Source organism: Phascolarctos cinereus, unplaced genomic scaffold (genome assembly GCF_003287225.1).
Source record: "Phascolarctos cinereus isolate Bilbo 61053 unplaced genomic scaffold, phaCin_HiC Scaffold_2;HRSCAF=192, whole genome shotgun sequence".
Lineage (NCBI taxonomy): Eukaryota > Metazoa > Chordata > Mammalia > Diprotodontia > Phascolarctidae > Phascolarctos > Phascolarctos cinereus.
Genome location: NW_027555625.1, coordinates 355,556,285 through 355,568,419, shown reverse-complemented (window position 1 = coordinate 355,568,419; position 12,135 = coordinate 355,556,285). Strand labels below are relative to the sequence as shown.

Sequence of the window (12,135 nt, the reverse complement as noted above, 5' to 3'; positions counted from 1 at the left end):
TGTTTCTTTGACAGAAATGAAATGGTTTGGGAAAGAAGGTATTTGCTTTAAACTGTAGTTGCTTTTTTTTGTCATTGGTCCATCATACTGTTGTTTCTGCCTCTGCCTAAACCCAAACCCCCCCCCCACAGCCTGACAGAAATGTTCGCTTATGCAGCTAGTCCTGCCTCAATTTGTACCACATCTTCTACCTGTATTCGGCTGAGACATCAGAAGTCGATGTCCATGTCAGCCTCGGGGCAGCCCAAGATGATGTTACCTCCAATAGACAGTGAAGGAGATAACTTCAAGGATATGTAAGAAAAAAACTCACAGAATCCTTGTGATACTAATGTGTACCCACTGCTTTAGTTGTGTGCTGTGGATTTTAGAGTCCTAAAGTCTTTTATAGCTGTCTGTAAAATGTCCTTTCTCACCATACTTTTCTTTACGCTTTGTCTGGTGGTGTCATTCATGTATTTCAGTCTCTGTATGTGTTTCAGTGCCTTCTGCATAGTTGTCTGGGTACAAGGAATTCCTTCACTCCCTTCCCAGTTCTTTCAGCATGTGGAATGGTACTTTTTATGGGCTTAAAAACTTTTCAGTTGCTTATTTTTAAATTCCACCTGTGTGTTCTTCTGTTGGATTATTTTTAACTGGGAAGATTCTCTGCATGTAGGCACATTGTGAGAGGGGAAGCAACAGAAAGAAGTTTTAGTTTAGCCATTCTTTGTCCCAGAAATTCCCTATATTAGTCTTGTCCCTGAAAAATCTGTGTGCACAATTCTCCCACGTTACCCTGAAGGTTTGTTTCTTTATAGTGTTCCCTTGAATCCCTCTTCACTTCTGGCCTACTTTTTTCTCCTAGTTCTTTTGTACAATATCCCTCAGTTCTGGATTGTTTTTTTATAACTGGTTCTTTTCTTTGTACAAAAAGTTGTGATTGTGACTGTAACTTTATATCCATGAGTTGTTTGTCATAAAGTTAGACTGTGACTAGGTAGTCAAAATTATTATGATTTTCTACTTTTGCAGCACTGTTCCTGATCAGAGAACTCCAGTTGCTTCAACACATAGTATCAGCAGTGCAACTACTCCTGATCGAATTCGCTTCCCAAGAGGAACTGTCAGTCGCAGCACTTTCCATGGCCAGCCCCGGGAGCGTCGAACAGCAACTTACAACGGCCCACCGGCGTCACCCAGCTTGTCACATGAGGCAGCTCCACTTTCCCAAACCAGAAGTAGGGGCTCCTCTAATCTTTTTAGCAAATTAACATCAAAACTCACGAGAAGGTAAGTACTGTGGAGTTTGGGGACATTTTTAATTGACCAGATGTAGAAAAAGTTGCCTTTTCCTGTGTTATATGAAGCCACTGTTCAAATGCTTCTCACTTGAACTTGTTTTTCCAGTCAGTATATCTTGAATATTCATTAGCTTACTTATTAGCCTTTATTAATTTTTAGAAATGTGGTGGTTGAAAGCCTTTTGGAATTGTTAGCATTTAGGGATGTGTCTGTGTTATTAAATAAATATTCTTTATGATCCACATGTTCATGTGTCATTTTCTAAAGTTGAGCAGAATAGCTGATCTGGTATGTATTGATGATACTCAGTAAATAATCAACAATGAAGAAAATCAGTACAGTGTCCTTTCTAGTGAAGTATAAGCTTCCTGTGCATTGACTTTAATGCCCTTGAAGTCCAGTGTCATTATAGAAAGATCAGAGTCTGCAGTGGCAGACTTTGAAGGCTTGATATGAAGAACGGCCAAGTTGTAGCTAAAGCTATCCAAAAGTATCTATTATTTGCACAGGTTATATTACCCATCTTGGAAGTGCTCAAGCAGAAAATAGACAAACTGTCAGGGATATTTTGGAGGGAATTCCTAATCAGATATGGGTTGGACTAGATGGCCTCTTCAGTCCTTGCCAAATTTTAAAATTCCATGATTTTATAACTGGGTTCCTTAAGGTTCGAATGTTGAAACTGTTTGGAGCTATGCTTTGCTAAAAAAAAGAAAACAACAACTTGTATATAATACATATCCTTTATTTTTTTATTATTATTATTATTATTGTTACAGTGATTTAGTCTGGAGGATACTAGCTCTTTAGGAAAAAATAAAAAAATTATATTGATGAGGTTGTGATCCTTTACACAAACAGACAGTGAAAGTTTCTGCATTTAGGAAACCTGAAAGCCACTGTAAATTCAGAATCACTCCTCAAAAGATTCCCCCAGTGAGGGGCCTCTTTGAAACTGGGTTTGCCTGCTGATGAGTGTATACTTTCATGCAAAGCTTCTCTGGAAGTTGGACTGTCCGCACAGGTTGTGTTGTTTGTCTGCTCTTCTAGACAAGGCTTCATCTCCTGGACTCTTATATTACTGCTTTTGTTTTTATGTGACCTGTATTGTTGAAGATGTGTGCTGAATCCTGCAATCTTGTAGGTCCCTTCAATGGCTTGTCTAGATCATCAATCCAAAACTTAGGTCATAGGATTCATACTTGGAAGGGATCTTAGATAACATCTAATCTAACCTTCTTTTATAAATTAAGAAATGGAAATTTCCTCAGCTAGTAAATATTAGGAATTGTAACCCAGATCTCCTGATTCCAAGAGTAACGTTCCTTCCACTATACCCTGTGACAGCCACATTAATCTCTCTTTTCTTTAATTAATACAGCTGACATATATTAAAGTCCCAGTTAGGGAATTTTTTTTTACATGAGTCATCATTGACTCAAACTTAGGGAAGGGCACTTAACCTCTACTTCTTTCTCTTTAAACATAGAGCCAGTTCTGAACCAAAGCATATTTGAGTTATGAGCCAATAAGAAACTGCACTCAATTTTCTGTACACATAACTATCATTGGTAACATCCTGCAGCCTGCTCACACCCATATTTTGTCTTTCCATTGCCCTTTGGGTCACCTGCAGTTGTGATTCTTTTGAAGTCAGCCAAGGTGTTACATGAGTTACAGCCATATTTTATCACTAGGAGAATATTAGTGTTAAAAGGTTTGGCTTTTGCAACCTAGACTAGTTTAGGGTCATTGGCAACACTGCCCAGTTTCTCAGATTCAGTCTAGCCTAAGTTATTTGTGCTTTTTGATCTTCCTGTTTTGAGAGAAAAATTATTTTTTAAATGCTGTGAGCCACCTTACCTGTAAATCGTGCTTATCTTAGGTGACAGTTATTTTTTAAATGACCGTCTTTGGTGACTTAGTACTCATATGGCTGTATAACATCCATCACTTTTAACTCCGTATAACAAAGAAATAGACTATAGCATTGCCTCTTTTTTTCTGTTTTATGAGATTATTTTATTGAGCACACACAGCATTGTGCAGGATACAAATATGAGTAAGCTTCGATCCTAGCCCTTTGTGGGCTGATAGCCTAACAGGTAAAATGAATATAAGGTACAGTGTGTTAAGTAGAATACAAGAGACACAAAGGGCTCTGGAAAGAAAATTTCTTAGTACTTTTAGTTAATACTGCTAAATTGTTCATTTCTGAAATTATGTCAGTGATCCTGAATGACCAAAAAGCAAAGGTAACCCAACAAGGAAATTAAAATTGTAGTAAAAATCTGACCCTCCAAGGTACTTTTCAGCTCTGAAATTGTGACCTATTTTTTCTAAGAGTGATTAAAATGGGATATAACTACTGTCAGTGTAATAAATCAGTAATCATTTAAAATATGTAATAATCCATTTTGTGACAACTCCCTATTTTATTATTAACAAATATATCAATTTCAGAACTAAAAACTGGATTGCATTGGTTTTGAAAATACATCACTCCCCTACCCTACCTCAGAGTAGTGTTAAGATTGGACATAATAAAAAGACATAGTTTTTTAATTTGGCTGATTTTTTAGTATTTATTTCTAAATATTTCTATTTAATAGTAACATTTTCAGATTATTAGTAGTTTCAAAGTTTAGCATGGGATGCTTGTCACTTAGATACTTTAAATAAATTTGAGTAGTATGTCTTATTTATGAGTATATCACAGCTGACTTGATCTGCTTAAAAAAAATGCCCTTTCATTTCTTAATGTAACTTGAATTTTCAAAAACAGTATTTGCTATATCTGTGAAGATTTTACATAATTTAATTCAATAGGCAGTTATACAAAAAATTGTTAATTGCTTCTGGCATTTTTCCCCCAAAAAAAAATCAGTTTTCTGCCTCAAGGTTGATCTTTTTCACTAAAAAATCCCAAATTAAGAACTCGGATATTCAGTTAAACCTATTATTGACTCATTTTTCAGCCAACATCTTGAAACAGTTTCATTATGTGTTAGTAAAAAATGAACTTTGTTTTGTTTATTGTTTTTTGTTGTCTCTAATTGACTGGACTTTTTTTCATTTTAGTTTGTACAAATCACCTTGGTTAATTTTGCTTTTGGCTTAATTTCTTTTAGAAACATGTCATTCAGGTTTATCAAAAGGTAGGACTTTATATTTCCATCCCCATCCCCAAATGGCTTCTGCAATTAACCTCAGGTTTGGCTTTATAGCCCTGGTTTCTCTTAAAACTAAAATTTCTGCTGAGAACTAAATACTTGTTTCCTTTTAAAATTTTATATATATAATACATGGAAAGAAGCATATGAACTCTTTCCAAAATATAAGGGCCTGTGGCACCCATGTAACAAGAGGCTAAGCATGCTCTGTGCATTTTCTTTCTTTTGTAGAATGATTAGCATCTGAATAATTTGATCTTTATACTAATACACTTAGCATGCTTCTTTTTGGAGAATGAAATGTTCAGTAACATTAATGAACTATCGCTATATAGCCATTAGCATGCCAAAGGTGAGTGATGTTTATGTTAATCATAATTTCTGTTTCTCTGTTAGAGGGTTTTATTAACAGAAAAACTTGAAAATCAGAATGATGGTGAAATTGGCCACATGCCTATACTAGAAACAGACCCAAAATTCAGATAATGCTATGATACAATGTAGTCAGCCTAGAAGACCTTAAGACACAGACAACTGTATAACATCAACATTTAAGATACTTTGGAGTTGAACATTTTGATTACTTGATTTTTATCAACAAAAGTAGTAGGCTCTCTCTAGTGGATGGGGATCAAGCAATTTCATTTATGACCCAAGTTCTTCCCATCATTATATGCTGCTCAGTTACTTCTGCCTCAGTTTCCTCATCCATTAAATGAGGCTAATTCTTTACCTTTTCTCTAATCTCAGGGCATGTAGTGTATGTAGATCCCTTAAACTGCTGTGAATAATCGTTATATGTTTTTATTGTTAAGTAACTAAAATCCAGTGTGATTTGAGTAAAATTACTTTTTAATCAGTTGGCTTAAATGTGTTTTGGTGACGACCATTGAAACATAAAATAAAAGCTGTGCATCAGAGGTAGCACTCAGAGGGTAGAGAACCATTGAGAGCAACAATATTAATTCTCCGACTGTCTTATAAAGGGTTAGAATGATGTTTTTTGGTGTATATAAAATCATAGATTTCACCGAATGAACCTAGTATGAAGTTTCTTTTACCAGACTGTGGGATATCTGCTTTATTATTACTAGAAATTCACCACTTCTATTGTAAATTGACTGCTAATTGCCCATCATGGGAAATTAACTTAAAAGCTGCCAAATTTCCCTTTATTAGAAGAAAAATGAATTTACAAAGAGTCTGAACCTGAAATTATACCCTCTTGCTGTCAGAAGCCCACTCATTATTTTGGAAGAGAGTTTAAAAAGTCAGAATCAACATATTATCATTCATACTTTCAAGTTCACATTGGCCCTAAGAATGTTTATATTCAATATACACATTTTCATGTGTGTCATTAGTCATCTGTCCTCCAAGTATATTGTTAGATATTCACTTGAAATTCTACCTAATCATTATATAATCAAAATGGGAAAAGGGTAAGAATTTGGAAAAATATTACTTATAATCATAAATCTGATATCTTTTTTTTAAAAAATAATTTCTTGAGCATCATATATAGGTAGTTGTGCACTAGTGTAAGATTTCTCTTCTTTTTCCCCACTTCTCTATGCTTCTGCATTCTTTTCCTTGAGGCTCCCAACTGAATATGAGAGGAACGGGAGATATGAGGGTTCAAGGTGAGGGGAATCATTTTTATTTAAAATTTTACTTAATTTTTGCATTTGTGTAGTAAAGATAATATATTAGTTGAATCTTGTCTACCACATTAATAAGCTATTAATAGATGTTTAATATAGTTGCTATTTTGAGTCTGTTTTAGCTTTAGTCAAAGCATGTGCTTGCTGTTGGTACCTTAAAATACAAAGTGTATTTATTTCTAGTGAGATTTTAATTACTTTAATCAACTACATGGGGGTGCTGATTTGATATGACACCTACCCATCATCTTAACATAGCTAATGAAGCTCCAGATACCCTCCCTGATAATTTCATATAACAGTATGCCTTATTTTGTTATAAATGTTTATGTGTATTGTCATCTTCCCAAATGGGCGGTCTGTTATAAGAGTCAAGAGAAGAAATATGCTAGATTTACCACTATTTTCATTCAGTGTCCCCAAACCACTTTCCTATGTGATGAAAACAGGTTAATGAAATGTTAATATCTGTATATTTTCTTTTTGGAAAAATGTCATTGAATGTATACATACAGGTAGCATTGCACAAATTCTTATTTGATTCATTGACTTCTACATTGTTAGAACTGGGCAATTTTCCAGTTATATTAGTAGTAGAAAGTATAATGAGGTGATGAGAGAGGAACGTATCTCTCACTCTTCAGTGATACCTTTATTTAGTGTATCTCATTGGATTGATTGATTTTGTGTGTGTGTTTTAATTTCTATCCATTCAACAAAAATTTAATGAACACTTATTTTGTACATAGAATAGCCTCCTAGGGTGCATGGGTATGTGATATGGTCCCTAAGGTCCCCACAGCTCAAAAGACTTAGCTGAAACAAGACATTCCAGTATCAGAATTTGCAAGTCAGTACACTATAAAGTTTCAGTGTGTGCTATACACTAGTAGAAAGAGCATAAGACTCAGACTTGAATTCAGATCTCAGCCATTCAGATTACTGCCTCATGACCTTGATAAAGGCACTTGACCTCTCTGGGCCTCTGTTTCCTCATCTGTCCTCAGATCTCTGACAAAAAGTTGAATATTGGATTTTGTAGGAGGGAAAAGTAGGTAGGTCACTCCGCATTTTTCTTCCTGTAAAACATTGCCTTATTTAGCATTTTCAATATCCTAGACATTCCTAAAAACTTGGATATTTACATTATTATATTTATATGACATAGAGTTTGTGTTTCGATGACTTTTAATTATTAGCAGCTATAGATAATATAATCTAAGAATATCAAAATTGCTTGGGAGTTAGAAATATATATTCTCATTTGTAACCATTAAAGAAATGGAGACAAAAATGAACAGTTGTTTACTGAATATGATAGAGTCCCAGAATACCACCTTTACTTTCCCATTTTCTCAGTGCTATCTTCATCCAAGAAAATTATCCTTAGATCCCTTCTAATGAAATATGATCTAGATTTTTTTTATCTGGAGGAAGAGGATATTTTTAAGCACAAGAAAGGAATAATTTTTTTTCCTACAATAATGATCGAATTGTAAATGTATAGAAGGAAAAATAATCTTATTATCTGTAAAAATATATATTCTCCCCAAGCTATTCTCAAAACCATTTTGTAGGTTTCCTAAATTAGGGAGTATATAAGAGACTGGATTTTAACTGTGCAATGTCAAAAACAGAAAATATCTGCTTTAGTCTCCCTAATCATCCATGAAAATTCAAAGGATTCCAGGCAGTGCTGTTTTGTCTCCTTTTTTCTCTTTTTTTATATTTTTTTTTCTTGGCTTTTCAGATTTTTTGTGGAAAAATTCTAAGTGAGAATTAAAGCTAATAAAATTGAAAGGAATAATAACTCAGATTTATAGCACTTTAAGGTTCATAAAGTGTTTCCTTAAAGCAGCAGGTCAAAAATAAACAAGTATGAAATTGATGCAGATTTACTGGCCAGATAGCGTTTTAATTACATAATGAATTTTTTAAAAAGGTGTTTGTGGCTACTTGTAATAGGTGCTCCTTGATGAAGGAGCAAATGACCAAACCCACAGTATTATCTTTATCCTGTAGGAAACTATTAGGAAAAATGGTATGTATGTATTGTTAAACATAACATGTTTAATGTGCCATTTGCTTCACTAACCAAAGTAGATAATGTTGGTTTTCCTATGGAGTTAAAAATAAACCTTCCCCCTGTGCATTTCAGTCGCAACGTGTCAGCTGAGCACAAGGAAGAAAACAAGGAAGCAAAGCCCCGCTCCCTGAGGTTTACCTGGAGCATGAAAACCACCAGTTCCATGGATCCCAATGACATGATGAGAGAAATTCGAAAAGTCTTGGATGCCAATAACTGTGACTATGAACAGAGAGAGCGGTTCTTGCTCTTTTGTGTCCACGGAGACGGGCACGCAGAAAACCTTGTACAGTGGGAAATGGAAGTGTGCAAACTGCCAAGACTGTCACTGAATGGCGTCCGCTTCAAGCGGATATCAGGAACATCCATAGCTTTTAAAAACATTGCTTCCAAAATTGCCAATGAGTTAAAGCTGTAACAAAGTAATTATGTTGTAAATTAAGTACCAATTTCAAGTGTTTTCCTGAACACTTATGGAAATGTATAGAATAATATTTAGGCAATAACTTCTGCATCTTCAGAATCATGGTATTAAAAATATGTATATGAAAATGAGCTGCTCAGGCAGGAGAAAGAGTTGGACTTTTTTTTTCTAAGTGCACTGCAGCATTAAAGTTGCCTATTCTGTAAAATATTTACCCCATCATTTTATTTACATTGTTCTGAGGTCTCTTAACAGTCTACAGAATATATCCATTGAAATATGCCTCCCATTTGTGTGGCTGTGAGAGTGTATAGTATGTGTTTATAGTATATAAGTTTAAAGTATTATATATGTAAACAAGTCCTTACACCAACATCCCAAGCTGTACCAATACCTCTTTGGAAGATCATTTTGGTGCTAAAAATGGATGTAGCCAAGGAGGAAACTTTCACTTAATATAAAAAATCAGCATAGGATTACAGTTAGCGCGGGTTTGCAGTTTGCTACTGTGGGGTTTTCTTTTTTTCTTTTAAAAAAAAAGTACAAAGGGTTTGAATTTACAGTTGTGAACATTGCTTATGTGTTGGTTTTTTTCCTTCCCAAGTAGATCTCATGAGATCATTAAAAAAATCACTTTTCCTCAATAGAGTTTTGCATTATGTCTCCTAGTACTGTATTTAAAACTTGGTATAAAAAAAAAAAACTGAAGTGTATAAACATATCCCACCTAACATTATTAATAGGGTCCTTTGTCTTTCTCCTTGGGCAACAATGGTTTACCTAAGGACCCTAGAAACAGTATTAATGGGCATTTAGTCGAGCATTAGCAAGGTGTTATTGCGGAGTATGTTTATATATTTTCTCATCCATCAGCTAAAGTGCCTCAAACTACCCCTCTGTATGTTGAGTATTAAATTTATGCAAGACTGAACTTTCTTCCGTGCATCCTCAGAATTGCAGGGGGTAGGGGGATGGGAGGGCAGTGTTTTTTAACCTGGCACCTTTTTTTCAGAGGGAAATTATAGTGAGAAGTGATGTGAGAAAGGAATGAGATGTATAGAACAGCTTGACTGTCTTATTTCTAGCTAGGACCCATATGTAAAGAGCTGCCTAATCTGAGACTTCATTAGATTTGTTTTCAGTGAAGTATGAAATTTTCTTATTCTTTGTGGTTTGTTGCATGTGTCAGGCTTACAGCCTTTTTCCACTTCCTGCATGGTTATATAAGAGGGTATGATTAATTCAGCTGTCAGTTTGTGATTATAGCCTCTTGATAGGAAAATTGTTGATTCATTCAGAATTTTTAAAAAAAAAGTTCCCTGGGAGAAAATTTTTTTTTTCTACTTAAAGAAACACCAAAGGGTCACAGTTATTTCCCCTCTGGGCTTCAGTTTCTTCATTTGCAAAATGAGGGAGAGAGGAGGGCAAGAATATGAAACAAAATGATCCATAAGAACCCTTTCACATTGCTCTAAATAACAGTAGCTTTCAAGCCTACCTTCAAGAAGAAATCTTGCTAGAGACAATAGATGCTTTATGTCAATTGCCTTTCATTTCCGAGCTTTAGTTGGACTTATATTTTCTCCCTCACACTCAAGGTTACATAATGAAACCCAGTGTGTATACAGCACCCTTTTAGGTCTTACTTCCTTCCTCCTCTTATTTTTTCTTTGTCACTTTTAGAAAATGTTAGGTGGCCACACAGAGAGGAGTACATATCTTTCCATTTATGTGGAAAATGGGAAGTATTGAAAATGATCCATTCTAGAACACAATTTCTAGATAGATTTCTTTCTGCCATATGTTCTATAAGTTTTTTTCTATCTACTGACTAATTCCCCTTTGCATGTGTGTGCGTGTGTGTGTGTGTGTGTATGCGCACTTTTGTTTCACAGGATTTGGTAATACTTTAGAGTATTCAAGTCCTTATGGTGTACCATGTCAGCAGCGGGCAGGACACAGGAAGCACTTCTGCCATAAGTTCCATGATTCAGCAAAACAAACTACATAGGAATAGCAGTTTGGACTTCATTAAAATTATCACCCTGGAAATTATCCCAACATTTTAACTTCATCTCCTTAGATATTCTTCAGAAGTTTTCCATGATTAAATGAAACAAAATGTACAAAGCATTTAGCTGACAGGTTTGGGTACATCCTGGTCTCCATTATATATTATTCTTTCCAAGAAATTCAGATAATTCACATTCTGTGGAACAAAATTGAAGAGTAGAGTTCTTTAAAAAGTCCAGTTTCTCATAAGGTAGAATAATATTGCTTTCATGCTTGTCTGTTTAAAGTGACAAAGAAAATATAGAAAAAGTAGAAGGTCATTCAGAAGATTTTAGTAGCCAGTGAGATATTCTTGCTGACCCTCTTAATAAAAGTAGTAGTTGTCATCCTAATCAAGGCATATTAGCTATTCAGTTTTGTCTCTCAAAAAAGTTTCCTCATCTTAGAAATAAGTGGCATCATTCATGTCTGAATAGAAATCCTATTTATAACCTCCCTAACAGAAAGTTCATCCAGTCTATACTTCAGGACTTCTAATTAAAGGGAAAGGAATCCACTACATCTTGAGGCAACTCATTTCACAACTCTACAACTTGACATCAAGCCTAATTATGCCTTCGGGTGCCAGGCAGAACAAATCTTAACCTTCTTTCCTGTGATTGTCCTTCATGTGCTTGAAGATAGCTGCATAACCCCTTAAAGTTTTCTCTTCGGTAGGCCAAACATCACAGGTTCCTTCTATGTATCCTTTTTGGCATGGTCTCCGGTCTTCTCACCACCCTGGTCAGTTTGCAGCTTGTCATTTCTTAAAAACAAAACACTTTTAAGAAATGATTGAACCCCTATAATTTTTTAAAGTGAAGACTAACAGAAAACTGGTAAGACAATAAACATTTTTGGGAGCATGATTTCTGAGATGGTTGTTGCAGCATATGCTTGAGTCATATTGATATTGGGGGGTTTTTTGTTTGGTTTTTTGTTTGGGTTTTTTTAATTAGATTGATGTAATCTGAGTAAGTTCCTGTTCTAGAAACTCTGTAACTTTGAAGACCCTAACGTTACACAATTATCAATTGTGAAAAGCCTTGCATCATTGTCTTTTTACAGGTCCACAAGCCCAGCAACAAAAATAAATCCAGTCATAGGGGAGAAAGGATTGATATTTGGGAGCAAAAAGAAAATCCTTAGCACTAGCGCTGGGTCTCGTCTGGCTGCTGAGGTTCACAAATATGGGACATCACAGTGGCATTATCCATTGTGGGGATGGCTGACAATATTTGCAGAATTAATAAACTTAAAACCTCTAAAAATTTTGCTACTTCTTTGTGCAGTGAGTATGTCACCCTTTCTAAGAGAAAAATACACTGTAGTTTGGTGCCAACATTATTTCAGCAAGCCAATACAGGCTGAGATATAATGTAACATAGTGGGAGATGGGGAATTTGTGTGCCTTGGAAAAGTTATTAAAATTCACATGGAAACCTATTTCTT

The 12,135-nt window shown here is 35.1% G+C and overlaps 1 protein-coding gene across 7 annotated transcripts in view; it reads left to right on the top strand.

Moving 5' to 3' along the window:
• MARK3 (microtubule affinity regulating kinase 3) overlaps window positions 1-9,275 on the top strand; it is a 128,362-nt gene extending 119,087 nt beyond the window's left edge. For 4 of the 7 annotated variants that reach the window (XM_020971220.2, XM_078150395.1, XM_020971215.2 and 1 more), the window contains 4 exons: window positions 1,015-1,272; window positions 4,416-4,442; window positions 6,056-6,100; window positions 8,280-9,275. In XM_020971220.2, the coding sequence (XP_020826879.1) occupies window positions 1,015-1,272; window positions 4,416-4,442; window positions 6,056-6,100; window positions 8,280-8,625 (676 nt within the window). In that variant the 3' untranslated portion in view covers window positions 8,626-9,275. The remainder of the gene's footprint in view (window positions 1-1,014; window positions 1,273-4,415; window positions 4,443-6,055; window positions 6,101-8,279) is intronic. The other 3 variants (XM_020971216.2, XM_020971217.2, XM_020971218.2) reach the window with 3 other exon arrangements.
• The last annotated feature ends 2,860 nt before the right edge of the window (window positions 9,276-12,135 follow it).